Source organism: Lithobates pipiens, unplaced genomic scaffold (assembly GCF_037356315.1).
Source record: "Lithobates pipiens isolate NorthernLeopardFrog02 unplaced genomic scaffold, aLitPip1_a1.2 Scaffold_47, whole genome shotgun sequence".
In the NCBI taxonomy this organism is placed as follows: domain Eukaryota; kingdom Metazoa; phylum Chordata; class Amphibia; order Anura; family Ranidae; genus Lithobates; species Lithobates pipiens.
In genome coordinates, this window is record NW_027507871.1 from 4,854,579 (window position 1) to 4,878,264 (window position 23,686).

The 23,686-nt window shown below is 51.2% G+C and overlaps 1 protein-coding gene across 4 annotated transcripts in view; it reads right to left on the reverse strand.

The window, feature by feature from the left end:
* Window positions 1–23,686, reverse strand: part of ATN1 (atrophin 1) — a 111,456-nt gene that overhangs the window by 65,767 nt on the left and 22,003 nt on the right. For 3 of the 4 annotated variants that reach the window (XM_077467135.1, XM_077467133.1, XM_077467136.1), the window contains exons 2-4: window positions 12,489–12,657; window positions 4,986–5,123; window positions 1,525–1,635 (exon numbers count right to left, since the gene is read on the reverse strand). In XM_077467135.1, coding sequence (XP_077323261.1) covers window positions 1,525–1,635; window positions 4,986–5,123; window positions 12,489–12,515 — 276 coding nt within the window. In that variant the 5' untranslated portion in view covers window positions 12,516–12,657. The remainder of the gene's footprint in view (window positions 1–1,524; window positions 1,636–4,985; window positions 5,124–12,488; window positions 12,658–23,686) is intronic. The other variant, XM_077467134.1, reaches the window with a different exon arrangement.

Below are 23,686 nucleotides of genomic sequence, written 5' to 3' on the forward strand. Positions count from 1 at the left end.
AGAAGGGCCCTATTACACTGGTAGTCATTGGAAGAAGGGCCCCATTACACTGGTAGTCATTGGAAGAAGGGTTTCCTTTCACTGGTAGTCATTGGAAGAAGGGCCCCATTACACCAGTGTGCATTCAAAGAAGGGCCCCATTACACTGGTAGTCATTAGGAGAAGGGCCCCATTACACTGGTAGTCATTAGAAGAAGGGTCCTATTACACTGGTAGTCATTGGAAGAAGGGTCCTATTACACTGGTAGTCATTGGAAGAAGGGTCCCATTACACTGGTAGTCATTGGAATAAGGGCCCCATTACACTGGTAGTCATTGGAAGAAGGGTCCCATTACACTGGTAGTCATTAGGAGAAGGGCCCCATTACACTGGTAGTCATTAGAAGAAGGGTCCCATTACACTGGTAGTCATTGGAAGAAGGGCCCCATTACACTGGTAGTCATTGGAAGAAGGGTCCCATTACACTGGTAGTCATTAGAAGAAGGGTCCTATTACACTGGTAGTCATTGGAAGAAGGGTCCCATTACACTGGTAGTCATTGGAATAAGGGCCCCATTACACTGGTAGTCATTGGAAGAAGGGTCCTATTACACTGGTAGTCATTGGAAGAAGGGTCCCATTACACTGGTAGTCATTGGAAGAAGGGTCCCATTACACTGGTAGTCATTGGAAGAAGGGCCCTATTACACTGGTAGTCATTGGAAGAAGGGTCCCATTACACTGGTAGTCATTGGAAGAAGGGCCCTATTACACTGGTAGTCATTGGAAGAAGGGTCCCATTACACTGGTAGTCATTGGATGAAGGGTCCCATTACACTGGTAGTCATTGGAAGAAGGGTCCCGTTACACTGGTAGTCATTAGAAGAAGGGCCCTATTACACTGGTAATCATTGGAAGAAGGGTTTCGTTACACTGGTAGTCATTGGAAGAAGGGCCCCATTACACCAGTGTGCATTCAAAGAAGGGCCCCATTACACTGGTAGTCATTAGGAGAAGGGCCCCATTACACTGGTAGTCATTAGAAGAAGGGCCCCATTACACTGGTAGTCATTAGAAGAAGGGCCCCATTACACTGGTAGTCATTAGAAGAAGGGCCCCATTACACTGGTAGTCATTAGAAGAAGGGCCCCGTTACACTGGTAGTCATTAGAAGAAGGGCCCCGTTACACTGGTAGTCATTAGAAGAAGGGCCCCATTACACTGCCAATCATTGGAAGAAGGGCCCCATTATGGTAATCATTAGAAGAAGGGCCCCATTACACTGGTAGTCATTATAAGAAGGGCCCCATTACACTGGTAGTCATTGGAAAAAGGGTACCATTAGCTCCCATAGCAACCACATACAAAAAGAACTGTCTGCATCATCCATAACAGCCAGATCCAAAAGCTGCAGAAGCTGTCTGTGTTGCCCATAGCAACCAGGATGAGGGTTGGGGAAGCTGAAATGCGGGTCAGACCCTATTAGTACAGGAACGGGCCGAGGTCTCCTAACCACAGGGGAGAATGACGTTGGCGCCTCTCACCTCCATCTTGGCTTTCTTCTGGGTTTTCCCCGTTTCCCCTTCACTCTCCGAGGAATCTTTTACTCTTTCCCGTTTGCTGCTCTTGGGGACAGAGTCGTCCATACGGCCCTTCTGTATGGAGGGGAAAAGAGAAGATTTCATGTGGAGGATTAAACATTGAATTTCCAGAGCCCCACCCTTCCTCCATCTCTCCTTATCTGACTAGAAAACGCAAAGAACAATGCTGATGTCAAAATGCCGTAACCCATGGCAACCAGATCTCAGTTCATGGATGTAACGCTAGTACATGGTGGAATCTCATTGGCTTTATTACTCATCACCTGAGGCCTCATTTCCGTGGGCGGTTAGAGACGGTCTGAGAATTATGGCGGCAATAATCAGCGCATTCCGGTAGCTGGATATGTCCGCGGATAACCCAACATGGAGAGTTTACCTGCAGGTGAGGAGGCATGATCGCCCCAGGAGACGACCCCTGACCCTAAACACAGGTATTCTCTACATGTGAGATTACACGCCACATGTACCATTTACATGGCCACAGCTAAATCCACAGACCAGAGCTAATCCCCCCCTGAAGAAGCCCAAAAGCTTTAGGAACTGTCTGCATTTCCCATAGCAACCAGATCCAAAGGGTTCAGGAATGTTCTGCGTCGCCCATAGCAACCAGATCCAAAAGCTTCAGGAACTGTCTGCGTCACCAATAGCAATCAAATCCAAAAGCTTCAGGAACTGTCTGCGTCACCCATAGCAACCAGATCCAAAAGCTTCAGGAACTGTCTGCGTCACCCATAGCAACCAGATCCAAAAGCTTCAGGAACTGTCTACATCACCCATAGCAACCAGATCTTAACACTTCAGAAATTGTCTATATCACCCATAGCAATCAGATCTAAACACTTCAGAAATTGTCTGCGTCACCCATAGCAACCAGATCCAAAAGCTTCAGGAACTGTCTGCGTCACCCATAGCAACCAGATCTAAACACTTCAGAAATTGTCTATATCACCCATAGCAACCAGATCTAAACACTTCAGAAATTGTCTGCAGGACCCATAGCAACCAGATCCAAAAGATTCAGGAGCTGTCTGTGTCACCCATAGCAACCAGATCCAAAAGCTTCAGGAACTGTCTGCGTCACCCATAGCAACCAGATCCAAAAGCTTCAGGAACTGTCTGCGTCACCCATAGCAACCAGATCTAAACACTTCAGAAATTGTCTATATCACCCATAGCAACCAGATCTAAACACTTCAGAAATTGTCTGCAGGACCCATAGCAACCAGATCCAAAAGATTCAGGAGCTGTCTGCGTCACCCATAGCAACCAGATCCAAAAGTTTCAGGAACTGTCTGTGTCACCCATAGCAATTAGATCCGCAACCTACAGGAACTGTCTGCGTCACCCGTAGCAACCAGATCCAAGCACTTTAGGAACTGTCTGTGGTACCCATAGAAACCAGATCCAATAGCTTCAGGAAATGTCTGCATTGCCCGCAGCAACCAGATCCAAACGCTACAGGAACTGTCTGTGTCTTCCATAGTAACCAGATGCATAAGCTACAGAACTGTCTGTGCTGTCCATAGCAACCAGATATAAAGCTCTGAGAACTGTCTGTGTTTCTCATAGCAACCAGATCCAAAATCTTTAGGAACTGTATGTGTTTCCCATAGCAACCAGATCCAAAAATTTCAGGAACTGTCTGCATCATCTATAGCAACCGGATCCTTGCTGTCCCTGCTGGATGTGCTGATGCCCCCCGGGGACACCCTCCTCCCGTGCTCTTGTGGGGCCCATGCTCTCCTTTTCCTGTAGGAACTGTCCACATCGCCATAGCAACTAGATCCAAAAGCTTCAATAATTGTCTGCACCGCCCATAACAACCAAATCCCAACACTTCAGCAGCTGCCTGAATTGTCCATAACAACCAGATTTAAAGCTTCACAAACTGTCTGTGTTTCCCAGAGCAACCAGATCCAAACTCTTCAGGAACTGTCTGTGTTTCCCATAGCAACCAGATCCAAAAGATTCAGGAACTGTTTGCATCGCCCATAGCGACCAGATCCAAACACTTCAGGAACTGTCTGCAGTACCCATAGCAACCAGAACTAAAAGCTTCAGCAACTGTCTGTGTCTCATAGCAACCAGATGCATAAGCCACGGAACTTTCTGTGTTGCCCATAACTGTCTGCGTCACCAATAGCATCCAAATCCAGAAGCTTCAGGAACGGTCTGTGTTGTCCATAGCAACCAGTTTTAAAGCTACAGGAACAGTCTGTGTTTCCCATAGCAACCAGATCCAAAAGTTTCAGGAACTGTTTGCATCATCTATAGCAACCAGATCTTTGCTGTCACTACTGGATGTGCTGATGGCCTCCGGAGACGCCCTCCCCCACACATTTTGTTCTGCCCGTGGGCCAACGCTCTGCTTTTCCTTTTTGGAACTGTCTGCATTGCCATAGCAACCAGATCCAAAAGCATCAGGAATTGTCTGTCCCCCATAGCAACCAGATCCAAAAGCACCAGGAATTGTCTGTCTCCCATAGCAACCAGATCCAAAAGCATCAGGAATTGTCTGTCTCCCATAGCAACCAGATCCAAAAGCATCAGGAATTGTCTGTCTCCCATAGCAACCAGATCCAAAAGCATCAGGAATTGTCTGCACCGTCCAGAGCAACAAAATCCCAACACTTCAGGAACTGTCTGCATTGTCTATAGCAACCAGGTTTGAAGCTTCAAGAACTCTCTGCGTTTCCCATAGCAACCGGATCCAAAAGCTTTAGGAACTATCTGCATTGCCCAGAGCAACCAGATCCAAATGCTACAGGAACTGTCTGTGTCGCCCATAGCAACCGCATCCAAAAATGTCAGGAACTGCTTTCATCGCCCAGAGCAACCGGATCCAAAAGCTTCAGGAAGTGTATGCAGTACCAAAAATAACAAGATCCAAGAGGTTCAGGAAATGTCTGTGTTGCCCAGAGCAACCAGATAAACACCCTATTGCAACTGTCTGTGTCACAATTAGCGACCAGATCCAAAAGCTTTAGGAACTGTCTGTGTTTCCCATAGCAGCCAAATCCAAAAGCTTCAGGAACTGTCTGTGTTTCCCATAGCAACCAGATCCAAAAGCTTCAGGAACTGTCTGTGTCGCCCACAGCAACCTGATCCAGAAGCTTCAGGACTGTCTACATCACCCATAGCAACCAGATCCAATAGCTTCAGGAACTGTCTGTGTCTCCCATAGCAACCAAATCCAAATGCTTAAGGAACTGTTTCCATCACCCATAGCAACCAGATCCAAACTATCTGCATTGCACATAGCAACCAAATCCAAACGCTACAGGAACTGTCTGTGTTGCCCACAGCAATGGTTAATAATGCAGGTTCCTGGGTGAAATGAAGGATCTGGTTGCTAGGGGTGACAGGCAGACCATTGAATGAGGCCCTTTATTGGTCTTTCTCACCTTGGCAGGTGGCCGGCCCTTCTCACATTTGCTGTCACTGCTGGATGTGCTGATGGCACCCGGGGACGCCCTCCCCCGCGCTCTCCGTTCCTCCCGTGGGCCCACGCTCTCCTTTTTCCTTCCGCTCCTCATCGACATCTTCGCACCGCGAGCGAGAGAGAGAAGACGGGAAGAAATGGCGGTTAGCTGGACGGCGGCGCTTATACTTTGTTTACATCACAATTACATTTCTCAGACAATTCCGTGAAAGTCAACCCTTCGGGCTTCGTTTACACCGGCCTCCTGCACCAGATTTATTTATACCAAGGACTCGGGAATGACCTGGTGTCCCGCAATGCAATTGGCTTCTCCGGGACTGACATTGCGACCAATGAAGTAGCGTGGAGGGAACACTGAAGTTTGGTCTAGATGTCATTTCTTGGAAGAGTTCATCTACACTATATTCCCAAAAGTATTGGGACGCCTGCCTTTACACTCACATGAACTTTTAATGGCATCCCAGTCTTAGCCCGGAGGGTTCAATATTGAGTTGGCCCACTCTTTGCAGCTATAACAGCTTCAACTCTTCTGGGAAGGCTGTCCACAAGGTTTAGGAGGGTGTCTATGGGAATGTTTGACCATTCTTACAGAAGAACATTTGTGAGGTCAGGCACTGATGTAGGACAAGAAGGCCTGGCTCACAGTCTCCGCTCTAATTCATCTCAAAGCTGTTCTGTAGGATTGAGGTCCAGACTCAGAGTAGACCAGTCAAGTTCCTCCACCCCAAACTCCTTCATCCATGTCTTGATAGACCTTAGTCAAGTTCCTCCACTCGAAACACCCTCATCCATGTCTTCATGGACCTAATCAAGTTCCTCCACCCCAAACTCCCTCATCCATTTCTTAATGGACCTAATCAAGTTCCTCCACCCTAAACTCCCTCATCCATGTCTTCATGTACCTAAATCAAGTTCCTCCACCCCAAACTTCCTCATCCATGTCTTCATAGACCTACTGTAAATCAAGTTCCTCCATCCCAAACTCCCTCATCCATGTCTTCCTGGACCTAAATCAAGTTCCTCCACCCCAAACTCCCTCATCCATTTCTTCATGGACCTAAATCAAGTTCCTCCACCCCAAACTCCCTCATCCATGTCTTCATGGACCTAATCAAGTTCCTCCACCCCAAACTCCCTCATCCATGTCTTCATGGACCTAAATCAAGTTCCTCCACCTCAAACTCCCTCATCCATGTCTTTATGGACCTTAGTCAAGTTCCTCCACCTCAAACTCCCTCATCCATGTCTTTATGGACTTTAGTCAAGGTCCTCCACCTCAAACTCTCTCATCCATGTCTTCATGGACCTAAATCAAGTTCCTCCACCCCAAACTCCCTCATCCATGTCTTCATGGACCTCAGTTAAGTTCCTCCACCCTAAACTCTCTCATCCATGTCTTCATGGACCTAATCAAGTTCCTCCACCCCAAACTCCCTCATGCATGTCTTCATGGACCTTACTTAAGTTCCTCCACCCCAAACTCCCTCATCCATGTCTTCATGGACCTTAGTTAAGTTCCTCCACCCTAAACTCTCTCATCCATGTCTTCATGGACCTAATCAAGTTTCTCCACCCCAAACTCCCTCATCCATGTCTTCATGGACCTAATCAAGTTCCTCCATCCCAAACTCCCTCATCCATGTCTTCATGGACCTAAATCAAGTTCCTTCACCTCAAACTGCCTCATCCATGTCTTCATGGACCTTAGTCTAGGTCCTCCACCTCAAACTCCCTCATCCATGTCTTCATGGACCTTAGTTAAGTTCCTCCACCCCAAACTCCCTCATCCATGTCTTCATGGACCGAATCAATTTCCTCCACCCTAAACTCCCTCATCCATGTCTTCATGGACCTAAATCAAGTTCCTCCACCTCAAACTGCCTCATCCATGTCTTCATGGACCTTAGTCAAGTTCCTCCATCCTAAACTCCCTCATCCATGTCTTCATGGACCTTAGTCAAGTTCCTCCACCCTAAACTCCCTCATCCATGTCTTCATGGACCTTAGTCAAGTTCCTCCACCCTAAACTCCCTCATCCATGTCTTTATGGACCTTAGTCAAGTTCTTTCCACCTCAAACTCCCTCATCCATGTCTTCATGGACCTTAGTCAAGTTCCTTCCACCTCAAACTCCCTCATTCATGTCTTCATGGACCTAATCAAGTTTCTCCACCCCAAACTCCCTCATCCATGTCTTCATGGACCTAATCAAGTTCCTCCATCCCAAACTCCCTCATCCATGTCTTCATGGACCTAAATCAAGTTCCTTCACCTCAAACTGCCTCATCCATGTCTTCATGGACCTTAGTCTAGGTCCTCCACCTCAAACTCCCTCATCCATGTCTTCATGGACCATAGTTAAGTTCCTCCACCCCAAACTCCCTCATCCATGTCTTCATGGACCGAATCAATTTCCTCCACCCTAAACTCCCTCATCCATGTCTTCATGGACCTAAATCAAGTTCCTCCACCTCAAACTGCCTCATCCATGTCTTCATGGACCTTAGTCAAGTTCCTCCATCCTAAACTCCCTCATCCATGTCTTCATGGACCTTAGTCAAGTTCCTCCACCTCAAACTCCCTCATCCATGTCTTCATGGACCTTAGTCAAGTTCCTCCACCCTAAACTCCCTCATCCATGTCTTCATGGACCTTAGTCAAGTTCCTCCACCCCAAACTCCCTCATCCATGTCTTCATGGACCTTAGTCAAGTTCTTTCCACCTCAAACTCCCTCATCCATGTCTTCATGGACCTTAGTCAAGTTCCTTCTGCCTCAAACTCCCTCATCCATGTCTTCATAGACCTTATTCAAGTTCCTCCACCTCAAACTCCCTCATCCATGTCTTTATGGACTTTAGTCAAGTTCCTCCACCTCAAACTCCCTCATCCATGTCTTTATGGACTTTAGTCAAGTTCCTCCACCTCAAACTCCCTCGTCCATGTCTTTATGGACCTTAGTCAAGTTCCTCCACCCTAAACTCCCTCATCCATGTCTTTATGGACTTTAGTCAAGGTCCTCCACCTCAAACTCCCTCATCCATGTCTTTATGGACCTTAGTCAAGTTCCTCCATCCTAAACTCCCTCATCCATGTCTTCATGGACCTTAGTCAAGTTCCTCCACCCTAAACTCCCTCATCCATGTCTTCATGTACCTTAGTCATGTTCCTCCACCCTAAACTCCCTCATTCATGTCTTCATGGACCTTAGTCAAGTTCCTTCCACCTCAAACTCCCTCATCCATGTCTTCATGGACCTTAGTCAAGTTCTTTCCACCTCAAACTCCCTCATCCATGTCTTCATGGACCTTAGTCAAGTTCCTCCACCTCAAACTCCCTCATCCATGTCTTTATGGACTTTAGTCAAGTTACTCCACCTCAAACTCCCTCATCCATGTCTTTATGGACTTTAGTCAAGTTCCTCCACCTCAAACTCCCTCATCCATGTCTTTATGGACCTTAGTCAAGTTCCTCCACCCTAAACTCCCTCATCCATGTCTTTATGGACTTTAGTCAAGGTCCTCCACCTCAAACTCCCTCATCCATGTCTTTATGGACCTTAGTCAAGTTCCTCCATCCTAAACTCCGTCATCCATGTCTTCATGGACCTTAGTCAAGTTCCTCCACCCTAAACTCCCTCATCCATGTCTTCATGTACCTTAGTCAAGTTCCTCCACCCTAAACTCCCTCAGGCATGTCTTCATGGACCTTAGTCAAGTTCTTTCCACCTCAAACTCCCTCATCCATGTCTTCATGGACCTTAGTCAAGTTCTTTCCACCTCAAACTCCCTCATCCATGTCTTTATGGACTTTAGTCAAGTTCCTCCACCTCAAACTCCCTCATCCATGTCTTTATGGACTTTAGTCAAGGTCCTCCACCTCAAACTCCCTCATCCATGTCTTTATGGACCTTAGTCAAGTTCCTCCATCCTAAACTCCGTCATCCATGTCTTCATGGACCTTAGTCAAGTTCCTCCACCCTAAACTCCCTCATCCATGTCTTCATGGACCTTAGTCAAGTTCCTCCACCCTAAACTCCGTCATCCATGTCTTTATGGACCTTAGTCAAGTTCCTCCACCCTAAACTCCCTCATCCATGTCTTCATGTACCTTAGTCACGTTCCTCCACCCTAAACTCCCTCATCCATGTCTTCATGGACTTTAGTCAAGTTCCTCCACCTCAAACTCCCTCATCCATGTCTTTATGGACCTTAGTCAAGTTCCTCCACCCTAAACTCCCTCATCCATGTCTTTATGGACTTTAGTCAAGGTCCTCCACCTCAAACTCCCTCATCCATGTCTTTATGGACCTTAGTCAAGTTCCTCCATCCTAAACTCCCTCATCCATGTCTTCATGTACCTTAGTCATGTTCCTCCACCCTAAACTCCCTCATTCATGTCTTCATGGACCTTAGTCAAGTTCCTTCCACCTCAAACTCCCTCATCCATGTCTTCATGGACCTTAGTCAAGTTCTTTCCACCTCAAACTCCCTCATCCATGTCTTCATGGACCTTAGTCAAGTTCCTCCACCTCAAACTCCCTCATCCATGTCTTTATGGACTTTAGTCAAGTTACTCCACCTCAAACTCCCTCATCCATGTCTTTATGGACTTTAGTCAAGTTCCTCCACCTCAAACTCCCTCATCCATGTCTTTATGGACCTTAGTCAAGTTCCTCCACCCTAAACTCCCTCATCCATGTCTTTATGGACTTTAGTCAAGGTCCTCCACCTCAAACTCCCTCATCCATGTCTTTATGGACCTTAGTCAAGTTCCTCCATCCTAAACTCCGTCATCCATGTCTTCATGGACCTTAGTCAAGTTCCTCCACCCTAAACTCCCTCATCCATGTCTTCATGTACCTTAGTCAAGTTCCTCCACCCTAAACTCCCTCATGCATGTCTTCATGGACCTTAGTCAAGTTCTTTCCACCTCAAACTCCCTCATCCATGTCTTCATGGACCTTAGTCAAGTTCTTTCCACCTCAAACTCCCTCATCCATGTCTTTATGGACTTTAGTCAAGTTCCTCCACCTCAAACTCCCTCATCCATGTCTTTATGGACTTTAGTCAAGGTCCTCCACCTCAAACTCCCTCATCCATGTCTTTATGGACCTTAGTCAAGTTCCTCCATCCTAAACTCCGTCATCCATGTCTTCATGGACCTTAGTCAAGTTCCTCCACCCTAAACTCCCTCATCCATGTCTTCATGGACCTTAGTCAAGTTCCTCCACCCTAAACTCCGTCATCCATGTCTTTATGGACCTTAGTCAAGTTCCTCCACCCTAAACTCCCTCATCCATGTCTTCATGTACCTTAGTCACGTTCCTCCACCCTAAACTCCCTCATCCATGTCTTCATGGACTTTAGTCAAGTTCCTCCACCTCAAACTCCCTCATCCATGTCTTTATGGACCTTAGTCAAGTTCCTCCACCCTAAACTCCCTCATCCATGTCTTTATGGACTTTAGTCAAGGTCCTCCACTTCAAACTCCCTCATCCATGTCTTTATGGACCTTAGTCAAGTTCCTCCATCCTAAACTCCGTCATCCATGTCTTCATGGACCTTAGTCAAGTTCCTCCACCCTAAACTCCCTCATCCATGTCTTCATGTACCTTAGTCAAGTTCCTCCACCCTAAACTCCCTCATGCATGTCTTCATGGACCTTAGTCAAGTTCTTTCCACCTCAAACTCCCTCATCCATGTCTTCATGGACCTTAGTCAAGTTCTTTCCACCTCAAACTCCCTCATCCATGTCTTTATGGACTTTAGTCAAGTTCCTCCACCTCAAACTCCCTCATCCATGTCTTTATGGACCTTAGTCAAGTTCCTCCACCCTAAACTCCCTCATCCATGTCTTTATGGACTTTAGTCAAGTTCCTCCACCTCAAACTCCGTCATCCATGTCTTCATGGACCTTAGTCAAGTTCCTCCATCCTAAACTCCGTCATCCATGTCTTCATGGACCTTAGTCAAGTTCCTCCACCCTAAACTCCCTCATCCATGTCTTCATGGACCTTAGTCAAGTTCCTCCACCCTAAACTCCCTCATCCATGTCTTCATGGACCTTAGTCAAGTTCCTCCACCCTAAACTCCGTCATCCATATCTTTATGGACCTTAGTCAAGTTCCTCCACCCTAAACTCCCTCATCCATGTCTTCATGTACCTTAGTCACGTTCCTCCACCCTAAACTCCCTCATCCATGTCCTCATGGACCTTAGTCCAGTTCCTTCCACCTCAAACTCCCTCATCCATGTCTTTATGGACCTTAGTCAAGTTCCTCCATCCTAAACTCCCTCATCCATGTCTTCATGGACCTTAGTCCAGTTCCTTCCACCTCAAACTCCCTCATCCATGTCTTTATGGACCTTAGTCAAGTTCCTCCATCCTAAACTCCCTCATCCATGTCTTCATGGACCTTAGTCCAGTTCCTTCCACCTCAAACTCCCTCATCCATGTCTTTATGGACCTTAGTCAAGTTCCTCCATCCTAAACTCCCTCATCCATGTCTTCATGGACCTTAGTCCAGTTCCTTCCACCTCAAACTCCCTCATCCATGTCTTTATGGACCTTAGTCAAGTTCCTCCATCCTAAACTCCCTCATCCATGTCTTCATGGACCTTAGTCCAGTTCCTTCCACCTCAAACTCCCTCATCCATGTCTTTATGGACCTTAGTCAAGTTCCTCCATCCTAAACTCCCTCATCCATGTCTTTATGGACCTTAGTCAAGTTCCTCCACCTCAAACTCCCTCATCCATGTCTTTATGGACCTTAGTCAAGTTCCTCCATCCTAAACTCCCTCATCCATGTCTTCATGGACCTTAGTCAAGTTCCTCCACCTCAAATATATGTTTTCATGGACCTTGCTTTGTGCACTGGTGCGCAGTCATATTGGAACAGGAAGGGGCCATCCCCAAACTGTTCCCACAAAGTTGGGAGCATGAAATTGTCCAAAATGTCTTGGTATGCTGACGCCTTAAGAGTTCTCTTCGCTGGAACTAAGGGACCCGGCCCAACCCCTAAAAAAACAACCCCCCATCATAATGCCCCCCTTCATCAAATGATTTGGACCAGTACACAAAGCAAGATCCATAAAGACATGGATGAGTGAGTTTGGGGTGGAGGAACTTGACTGGGCTGACTTCAACCGGATAGAACACCTTTGGGATGAATTAGAGCGGAGACTGTGAGCCAGGCCTTCTCATCCAACATCAGTGCCTGACCTCACAAATGTGCAGCACATGAATGGTGCATTTATGATCGATGACAGGTGCACTTTAACATTCGGCATTCTCTGCATGCCTGACTGAAGAGACAAGCTTTATATTTATACATTGAATGCAGGTAACGTATTTTTTTCCCCGTTTCTGAATGTAAATGGACAATCCGGGATATAGAAGAATATCTATGATTTGGAACATGGTCCCTTCTAGGACAATGGAAGGTATGGGGGGGGGGGGCACTCACCGAGTCTTTGTTCTGTCGGGTTTTCATATTGTAGGGTGGAGGGGCCCCATTTCTTCAACAGGATCAGATAACGTAAACTGCCCCACAGACCCGCGCCCCACACCGGCCAGGCTGATGGACGGAAGGAGTATGGGGGGGGGGGACCAATATCCGGTCAGGTAAGGCCTGCCTGAGGAAAGAAAGAAAACTGATTTTATTTTCAGGACAATTATTAAGTTCCAATCTGTAGAAAAGAATAAAAAATACACATGAGGGAGCTGCCAGAGGATTTGTATTTCTGTCCATCCAGTCCTGAGATTTACGCGGCTCTGCCACACAGCACCTTACTATTCCTTATTGTAGATAAAGCTAAAATCCCAAAACAGAAATGTAATGTATCTCATTTATTATTGGTTATTTTTTTTTTTACTTTATTTTGACCCAGTGATCCTGCCAATAACACGCTTCCTGTGTTAGGCTGACAATGCTCACTGACTGCACTGTATCTATGGAGAAGAATGTGGGGTAGGAGCGGGGGAGGTAACGATTAGGATCCCTGTATGCTGGGGTGCTTATGCATTGTTATTATAAACATGTTGGCCAGGAGCACCGGCAGCAGGGCTAGGCAGAAGGGACGGCTGCCCTGGGCACAGTGTGTATTGTAGGGATGGGAGGGGGGTGTGGTTGCCCTGGGCGCAGTGTGTAATGTAGGGATGGGCAGAAGGGGTGGCTGTCCTGGGCGCAGTGTGAATTGTAGGGATGGGAGGGGGGGTGGCTGCCCTGGGCACCGTGTATATTGTAGGGCTGGGCAGAAGGGGCGGCTGCCCTGGGTGAAGTGTGTATTGTAGGGATAGGGGGGCAGCTTCCCTGGGCGCAGTGTGTATTGTAGGGATGGGGGGGCAGCTGACCTTGGCGCAGTGTGTATTGTAGGGGTGAGGGGGGCGGCTGCCCTGGGCGCAGTGTGTATTGTAGGGATGGGAGGGGGGTGGCTGCCCTGGGCACAGTGTGTATTGTAGGGGTGAGGGGGTGCGGCTGCCCTGGGCGCAGTGTGTATTGTAGGGATGGGAGGGGGCAGCTGCCCTGGGCGCAGTGTGTATTGTAGGGATGGGAGGGGGGTGGCTGCCCTGGGCGCAGTGTGTATTGTAGGGATGGGAGGGGGGGCAGCTGCCCTGGGCACAGTGTGTATTGTAGGGATGGGAGGGGGGCGGCTGCCCTGTGCGCAGTGTGAATTGCAGGGGTGAGGGGGGGGGGGCGGCAGCCCTGGGCACAGTGTGTATTGTAAGGATAGGAAGGGGGGGCGGCTGCCCTGGGCGCAGTGTGTATTGTAGGGATGGGAGGGGGCGGCTGTCCTGGGCACAGTGTGTATTGTAGGGATGGGGGGGCGGCTACCCTGGGTATAGTGTGTATTGTAGGGATGGGGGGGTGGCTGCCCAGGGCACAGTGTGTATTGTAGGGATGGGAGGGGGGTTTGGCTGCCCTGGGCACAGTGTGTATTGTAGGGATGGGAGGGGGTGGCTGCCCTTGGCGCAGTGTGTATTGTAGGGCTGGGTCGAAGGAGCAACTGCCCTGGGCACAGTGTGTATTGTATGGATGGGAGGGGGCGGCTGCCCTGGGCACAGTGTGTATTGTAGGGATGGGAGGGGGGCGGCTGCCTTGTGCGCAGTGTGAATTGCAGGGGTGAGGGGGGGGGCGGCAGCCCTGGGCACAGTGTGTATTGTAAGGATAGGAAGGGGGGGGGCGGCTGCCCTGGGCGCAGTGTGTATTGTAGGGATGGGGGGGCGGATGCCCTGGGCACAGTGTGTATTGTAGGGGTAAGGGGGGGGGCGTCTGCCCTGAGCGCAGTGTGTATTGTAGGGATGGGAGGGGGGGCAGCTGCCCTGAGCGCAGTGTGTATTGTAGGGATGGGAGGGGGTGGCTGCCCTGGGTGCAGTGTGTATTGTAGGGATGGGAGGGGGGTGCGGTTGCCCTGGGCGCAGTGTGTATTGTAGGGATGGGAGGGGGGCGGCAGCCCTAGGTGCAGTGTGTATTGTAGGGATGGGAGGGGGGCGCCTGCCCTGGGCGCAGTGTGTATTGTAGGGATGGGAGGGGGGCGGCTGCCCTGGGCGCAGTGTGTATTGTAGGGATGGGAGGGGGGCGCCTGCCCTGGGCGCAGTGTGGAATGTAGGGATGGGAGGGGGGCGGCTGCCCTAGGCGCAGTGTGTATTGTAGGGATGGGAGGGGGGCGCCTGCCCTGGGCGCAGTGTGTATTGTAGGGATGGGAGGGGGGCGGCTGCCCTGGGCGCAGTGTGTATTGTAGGGATGGGAGGGGGGCGGCTGCCCTGGGCGCAGTGTGTATTGTAGGGATGGGAGGGGGGCGGCTGCCCTGGGCGCAGTGTGTATTGTAGGGCTGGGCAGAAGGAGCAGCTGCCCTGGGCGCAGTGTGTATTGTAGGGATGGGAGGGGGGCGGCTGCCCTGGGCGCAGTGTGTATTGTAGGGATGGGAGGGGGGGGCGGATTTTGGTATAGCGTGTACACAACTTTCTACGTCAAATTCTTTCTAAATCAAAATTCCCGAAAGGACAAACTCTAAAAAAAAATTCTCATATGTGAACAGAACGAACGATTTTCATTAAACCGCTTGCTGACCGCGCCATAGCAAAATGACGGCTACAGCGCGGTTGGCCAGTTCTAGGAGGGCGTCCTCCTACGACGTCCTCCTGTAATCGTGCCCGCCACGGCGCGCAGGCCGGTGAGCTCTGTGATCTCTGTTTCATCTGTGTCCTGATTATCAGTGCAGCCCCAACAGTGCTACAATTCAGTGCCCATCACTGCTGCCTATTAGTGCCACCTATCAGTGCCCATCAGTGCTGCCTTTCAGTGCTGCCTATCAGTGCCCATCATTACCACCTATGAGTGCCTATCATTGCTGCCTATTATTGCCCATCAGTGCTGCATATCAGTACCGCCTCGTCAGTGCCCATCAGTTCAGGCTATTAGTGCAGCCTATTGGTGCCTATCAGTTCTGCATATCAGTGCCCATCAGTGCTGCAAATCAGTGCCACCTCATCTGTGCCCATCAGTGCGGGCTATTAGTGCAGCCTATTGGTGCCTATCAGTGCTGCATATCAGTGCCCATCAGTGCTGCAAATCAGTGCCACCTCATCTGTGCCCATCAGTGCGGGCTATTAGTGCTGCCTATTGGTGCCCATCAGTGTCACCTCATCAGTGCCTATCAGTGCTGCATATTAGTGCCCATCAGCACTACATATCAGTGCCGCCTTATCAGTGCAGCCTCATCAGTGCCCACCAGTGCCGCCTCATCAGTGCCCACCAGTGCCACCTCATCAGTGCCCATCAGTGCTGCCTCATCAGTGGCGCCTATTAGTGCCACCTGTCAGTGCCCATCAGTGCTGCCTTTCATTGCTGCCTATCAGTGCCCATCAGTGCCACCTATGAGTGCCTATCATTGCCCATCAGTGCTGCATATCAGTGCCACCTATCAGTGCCCATCAGTGCTACACCAGTGCTTACCAGTGCCGTCTCATCAGTGCCCATCAGTGCAGGCTATTAGTGCTGCCTATTGGTGCCCCTAAGTGCCACCTCATCAGCGCCCATCAGTGCTACATATCAATGCAGCCTCATCAGTGCCCACCAGTGACGCCATATCAGTGCAGCCTCATCAGTGCCCATCAGTGCTGCCTATTAGTGCCCATCAGTGAAAGAGAAAAAATAATCTGTTTGTAAAATTTTATAACAGAAACTAAGAAAAGCTTTTTTTTTTTTTTTTAAATGTTTGGTCTTTTTTTTGTTTGCTTTGCAACAACTGAACTTTCTGCGATTCCTGGATATCGCCGCCCTAACCGGAGCGTCTCTACGCCTAGAAGGCATTAACCGCCTCCCACCCGTACCATACGCAGCACATCCCCCGCTCTGCTTCCCACCTCCTGCTGGAACCCCCGGGAACCCAGCGCCAACTTTGTGTCATGTGGCTGCTTGGGGGGGCGGGGCTTAGCAGCGTTCGTTCGTTCGTAGGTGTTGGAAGTCATGTGACCTGGTCACCTTCAGCCGCAGAGTTCTCTGTGCGAGATAAGCTCATTCGTTAACGCCCAACACGGAAGGCGCGACGGCGGCGCAAAGCGCTGGGCACGCTGCGACTTGTAGTTCCACGGCGGGGGCGATTGCGTACATTTATCCTTTTCTTGCCCTGAGCGTGATTTGTCTTTTCTACTTTTCTCCAGTCACATGTAGCTTTTTTTGCGGCCGTGCGCAAAATCACGCCGCGTCTTTACGCCACACTCATAGAGCAGCCCATTGATTTCAATGTGCGGCAAAAGTAGCTCGCCGACCGTTTTGGAGCGTTGAGCTTTGCGCGTCTTTTAGCCACACTTTAAAATAAATAAATCGCACAACGCAAGGAAAACCCTGTTAGGAGGTTATGACAGCCTCAGCCAGGCCACGCCCCCATCGCGCTTCACTCCACCCCCCAGGGCTTATTCGCACGTTTTGGAATATTTGAACCGCGCTTTTTTCACACAACAAACGTGTGTTTTTTTGTTTTTTTTTATGCTGCACTCGGGGTTCCAATAACAATGAACAGCAACCCAAGTGTTACAGGCGTTTTCTCTCCCGCGTGCAAAATTGTAAACGCAGTCTTAGGGCCCATTCACACCGCTGGTGCACTGAGCTGACATACGTGCATTAAAGTGCAATGCGTTGCGGGGGCCTTTTTGAGCTGCCAATGCACCAGAACGGGCAAAAAAGTTGGTCATGCACTTTTTTTCTTTGATGCAGCACGCCACACGTGCGTCTTGTTGGAGACCAGCCCAGGTGAGGGGTCCATGCTGGAGTAGCCCAGGTGAGGGGTCCATGCTGGAGTAGCCCAGGTGAGAGGTCCGTGCTGGAGTAGCCCAGGTGAGAGGTCCGTGCTGGAGTAGCCCAGGTGAGGGGTCCGTGCTGGAGTAGCCCAGGTGAGGGGTCCGTGCTGGAGTAGCCCAGGTGAGGGGTCCGTGCTGGAGTAGCCCAAGTGAGGGGTCCGTGCTGGAGTAGCCCAGGTGAGGGGTCCATGCTGGAGTAGCCCAAGTGAGGGGTCCGTGCTGGAGTAGCCCAGGTGAGGGGTCCATGCTGGAGTAGCCCAGGTGAGGGGTCCATGCTGGAGTAGCCCAGGTGAGAGGTCCGTGCTGGAGTAGCCCAAGTGAGGGGTCCATGCTGGAGTAGCCCAAGTGAGGGGTCCGTGCTGGAGTAGCCCAGGTGAGGGGTCCGTGCTGGAGTAGCCCAGGTGAGTGGCCCATGCTGGAGTAGCCCAGGTGAGTGGTCCACGCTGGAGTAGCCCAGGTGAGTGGTCCACGCTGGAGTAGCCCAGGTGAGTGGTCCATGCTGGAGTAGCCCAGGTGAGTGGCCCATGCTGGAGTAGCCCAGATGGGAAGCCCACGCTGGAGTAGCCCAGGTGAGTGGTCCACGCTGGAGTAGCCCAGGTGAGTGGTCCACGCTGGAGTAGCCCAGGTGAGTGGTCTATGCTGGAGTAGCCCAGGTGAGGGGTCTGTGCTGGATTAGCCCAGGTGGGAAGCCCATGCTGGAGTAGCCCAGATGAGTGGCCCAAGCTGGAGTAGCCCAGGTGAGTAGCCTACGCTGGAGTAGCCCAGGTGCGAAGCCCACGCTAGAGTAGCCCAGGTGAGTCGTCCATGCTGGAGTAGCCAAGGTGAGTGGCCCATGCTGGAGTAGCTCAGGTGAGTGGCCTATGCTTGAGTAGCCCAGGTGAGTGGCCCATGCTGGAGTAGCCCAGGTGAGTGGCCCATGCTGGAGTAGCTCAGGTGAGTAGCCCATGCTGGAGTAGCTCAGGTGAGTGGCCCATGCTGGAGAAGCCCAGGTGAGTGGCCCACACTGCAGTAGCCCAGGTCAGTAGCCCACGATGGAGTAGCCCAGGTGAGTGGCCTATGCTGGAGTAGCGCAGGTGGGTAGTCTACGCTGGCTTAGCCCAGGTGAGTAGCCCATGCTGGAGTAGCCCAGCTGATTTGCCCACCCTGGAGTAGCCCAGGTGAGTAGCCTACGCTGGAGTAGCCCAAGTGCGAAGCCCACGCTGGAGTAGCCCAGGTGAGTGGTCCATGCTGGAGTAGCCCAGGTGAGTGCCCATGCTGGAGTAGCCCAGGTGGGAATCCCATGCTGGAGTAGCCCAGGTGAGTGGCCCATGCTGGAGTAGCCCAGGTGGGAGGCCCACGCTGGAGTATCCCAGGTGGGTGGCCCATGCTGGAGTAGCTCAGGTGAGTGGCCTATGCTGGAGTAGCCCATGTGAGTGGCCCATGCTGGAGTAGCTCAGGTGAGTGGCCCATGCTGGAGTAGCTCAGGTGAGTGGCCCATGCTGGAGAAGCCCAGGTGAGTGGCCCACACTGCAGTAGCCCAGGTCAGTAGCCCACGATGGAGTAGCCCAGGTGAGTGGCCTATGCTGGAGTAGCCCAGGTGGGTAGTCTACGCTGGATTAGCCCAGGTGAGTAGCCCATGCTGGAGTAGCTCAGGTGAGTAGCCCTTGTTGGAGTAGCCCAGCTGATTTGCCCACCCTGGAGTAGCCCAGGTGAGTAGCCCATGCTGAAGTAGCCCAGGTGAATAGCCCACGCTGGAGTAGCCCAGGTGAATAGCCCACACTGGAGTAGCCCATGTGGGTGGCCTATGCTGGAGTAGCCCAGGTGGGTAGTCTATGCTGGATTAGCCCAGGTGAGTAGTCCATGCTGGAGTAGCTCAGGTGAGTAGCCCTCGTTGGAGTAGCCCCGGTGAGTAGGCCATGCTGAATTAGCCCAGGTGATTTGCCCACCCTGGAGTAGCCCAGGTGAGTAGGCCATGCTGAATTAGCCCAGGTGAGTAGCCCACGTAGGAGTAGCCCAGGTGAGTGGCCTATGCTGGAGTAGCTCAGGTGAGTAGACCTTGTTGGAGTAGCCCAGGTGACTTGCCCACCCTGGAGTAGACCCCGTTGAGTAGCCCACGTTGGATTAGCCCATGCTGGAGTAGCATGGGGGTACTATTGACTATTGATGGCACCGTTGCATGTCAGTGAAAGGGCAGCGTCTTTCCCTGCGCATCGGGGAAAGTGTGCGATTTTGTGCGTTTTCCTGACATGTGAATCTAGCCTTAGTGCTGCGGCACAGAATAAGGCCGAGTTCAAACCTGTGCAGGTTGTAGTTAATGCATTTTTCCGGCGTGTTTTCTGAACACCTTTCACACTGAGGCGTTTTTCGGGCGCTTTTGGCTAAAAATAGAGCCCCACAAGCGCCCCAAAAAACGCTTCCCCTGCAGCCCCAGTGTGTGAGCCCACGTGCCTTCACAATGGGGGGGCGGTGCACTTGCGGGACGTTACAAAAAGTCCTGCAAGCAGCATCTTTGGGGGCGGTGCGGGAGCGATGTATACACCGCTCCTGCAGCGCCCCTGCCCATTGAAATGAATGGACAGTGCCGCCAAAGCGACTGCAAAGCGTTTTGGCAGCAGCACTACACGGGCGCCATTAACCTCTTAATCGGCTTCTAGCGGGGGGGGGGGGGGGTTAAAGGCGTCCCGCCAGCGGCCGAAAAGCGCAGCTAAAATGACGGTAAAGTGCCGCTAAAAATAGCGGCGCTTTACCGTTGACGCCCCCCCCCCCCACCGCGTGAAAGTAGCCTTAGGGTTAGAGTGAGGGCAGTCATAATATTTCTAACGCTAACATGCGACTCTGGCCGCATGCAGGTTCCTGCACTGCTTTGACGTGACTTTGATGCTACTTGAGTGCCAGAGAATGTAAAGTCGCATCAGAGTTGCCCTGAGCAGAACTGTCATACTTTAAAAAAAAAAAAAAAAAAACAACACACACACATGCGTTTTTGGTCGCGGGTCCATTGAAGTCTGCTACACACAAAACGCAAACCTGGAGCGGAATAAAAAAAAAAAAAGTCCCCGACCCTTTCCAAAAATCGCACCTGCTAAAAACGCACAGATGTGAACGAGATCCAATCGGAAACCATTGTAATTGGACTGTATAGTGCGTTTCACAAAAAACAAAACAAAAAAAAACGCATAGGTGTGAACAGAGGACAGAGGGGATATTATAAACACAGCGCCCTCTGCAGAGCGGAACGAGCCGCACCATCTCTACAAACGTCGTTTCGTTTTTACAGCCGCGCTTTATTGTGCGATTCCTTTTTTTACGGCTACAAAAACGTCTGTTTCTGGTTTTATTGTCGTGCATAAAATCCCTCTGTGAAGTCTTTCTTGTTTATAGTCGCCTGCCGAGTTACATCTACAACCGTCGCCCATCCCCCCCACGCAACGCGCACGCGCGTCTTCAACTGACCTCCGGCCTTCCCCTGCTGTACCGGTGTTCTGCCGTATAGTGTCCGGCTATCAAATAGTGTCCGCCCCCGTACTGCGCATGCGCAGTACGGAGCAGACGAAGCTTTGGAAAATCTCCGAAGCTGAACGGCGCCTGCGCCGTGAGTGGAGGTGGTGGCCCCACCATCCAAGCGGACATAGGGCTGTGAATATTAGAGGGCCCCTCGCTTCGCGCTCGGCCTCGCTGCGCTCGGCTCTTTTTTATTCCTACTCTATGTCCACTTGGATAGTGGGGATAGAACCCGGACTCACGGCGCAGACGCCGTTCATCCTCGGCAATTTTTCGGAATCTGTGTACTGCGCATGCGCAGTACGCAGCGGACAATATCGGATGGAGGACGTTATATGACAAGACACCGGCTCCTCTCCTCGCTGATTTCCCCGCACGCTGTGAGAAGCTCACAGTGTGCATTAGAAGCTGCAGCAAGTCAGACAGAGCCCCGCCCTCATTTCCAGCGTCATCTAGCCCTTTCCTCCTCAGCCTGGCTGTCCATGGCCCCGCCCCCCCCCCCACTTTCACTTTATTGGGGTTTCACTTCTTTCAATCATAAAGGCTCAGCATCACGTGTGGGCGTTACCTATGCAAAATACAGCCCCGCCCAGAAACGCCCACTCCTCCAGACTCACACCCACCCATCAAGGCATTTGGATATTTACATAGCTCCTCCCCAAGAGCCCGCCCACTGCGTGCATCAATGAGTTTGTTTGATTGTGTGATTGGATACAATTGGGAGGGATTGTTTAGGTGTGTGAGCCGGCGATCGATTGGCCATCGATGGGGGAGAATCACAAACACATTTCTTGGGGAAAAGAAGGTTCTGAGAACGTTCGTTGATTTTTCTGATCGTCCAGCGCGGGGGCCACGTTTTTCTGTGATCGCCGCGATGAGACGATTCCGAGGAGCGCCAACAAATTCCATTCGTTACAAAATCAAATGTTTTAAAGCAAAAAATAAAATAAAAATCTTCCCAATGACAAGCGAACGTTCTGAGAATTGTCCGAAGAATTCGAAATTCTATTCATCTGTGATCAGCTTAACCCCTTCAATACCGGGCACTCCCCCCTCCCCCCCACCCTCCCCCCTTCCTGCCCAGGACAATGCCCAGCTTTCAGCGCTCTCACACTTTGAATGACAATTACTCAGTCATGTAACACTGTACACATATAGGACATTATTATCATCTTATCACACAAACAGAGATTTCTTTGGGTGATATTTAATAATCACCTCTGGGGGGGGGGGGTGAATTTTTTGCTAAATAAATGAAAAAAAATTGAAAAAAAAAATAAAAATTTCTTAGTTTCTGTTATAAAATTTTGTAATTAAGTAATTTTTCTTATTCACTGATGGCCACTGATAGGGGGCACTGATGAAGTGGCACTAATGGGCACTGATGTGGCTGAACTGATAGGCTGCACTGATGGACACTGATGAGGTGGTAATGATGGGCACTAATAGGTGGCACTGGTGAGGCAGCATTGATGGGCACTGATAGGCAGCAATGATGGGGAATAATAGGTGGCACTGATAGGCGGCACTGATAAAGAATCATTGATGGGCACTAATAGGAGGCAATGTTGGGCACTGATGTGGCTGAACTGATATGCGGCACTGATAGGCTGCACTTATGGACACTGAGGAGGCAACAATGATGGCCACTGATAGGCGGCAATGATGGGCACTAATAGGTGGCACTGATAGGTGGCACTGATGATTCAGCATTGATGGGCACTGATAGACGGCAATGATGGGCACTAATGTGGCTGAACTGATATGTGGCACTGATAGGCTGCACTGATGGGCACTGATGAGGCAGCAATAATGACCACTTATAGGTGGCACAAAAGGGCACTGATAGGCGGCAATGATGGGCACTAATAGGTTGCACTGATAGGCGGCACTGATAAAGCATCATGGATGGGCACTGATAGGCAGCAATGATGGGCACAGGATGAGGCTGAACTGATGAAGTGGCACTAATGGGTACTGGTAGGCAGCATTGATACAGCAGAGCAAAGGGGGGGCCGGAGGGGCACAGCAGAGCAAAGGGGGGGACAGAAGGGTCAGGTGCCCTGAGCATAACGGAGCAAAGGGGGGGGGGTCCAGAGGGGCAGGTGCCCTGAGCACAGCAGAGCAAAGGAGGGGCCGCAGGGACAGGTGCCCTGAGCACAGCAGAGCAAAGGGGGGGACTGGAGGGGCACAGCAGAGCAAAGGGGGGGGCAGGTGCCCTGAGCAAAGCGGAGCAAAGGAGGGGCCGCAGGGACAGGTGCCCTGAGCACAGCAGAGCAAAGGGGGGGCCAAAGGGGCACAGCAGAGCAAAGGGGGGTCTGGAGGGGCTGGTACCCTGAGCAGAGCAAAGGGGGGGCGGAGGGGCACAGCAGAGCAAAGGGAGGCAGGAGCCCTGAGCACAGCAGAGCAAGGGGGGGAGGGGCAGGTGCTCTGAGCACAGCAGAGCTAAGGGGGGGGGGGCAGCAGGAGGGACAGGTGCCCTCAGTAGTGGAGCAAAGGGGGGGCAGGAGGAGAAGGTGCCCTGAGCATAGTGGAGCAAATAGGGAGTAGGAGGGGAAGGTGCCCTGAGCACAGCGGAGCAGAGGGGGGCAGGAGGGGAAGGTGCCCTGAGCACAGTGGAGAAAAGGGGGGGGGAGGAGAGGCAGGTGCCCTGAGCACAGTAGCGCAAAGGGGGGGGGCAGGAGGGGAGGGTGCCCTGAGCACAGCGGAGCAGAGGGGGGGGCAGGTGCTCTGAGCACAGTGGAACAAAGGGGGGGGCAGGAGGGGAAGGTGCCCTGAGCACAGTGGAGCAAAGGGGGGGCAGGAAGGGAGGGTGCCCCGAGCAGAGTGGAGCAAAGGGGGGGGGCAGGAGAGACAGGTGCCCTGAGCACAGTGGAGCAAAGGGGG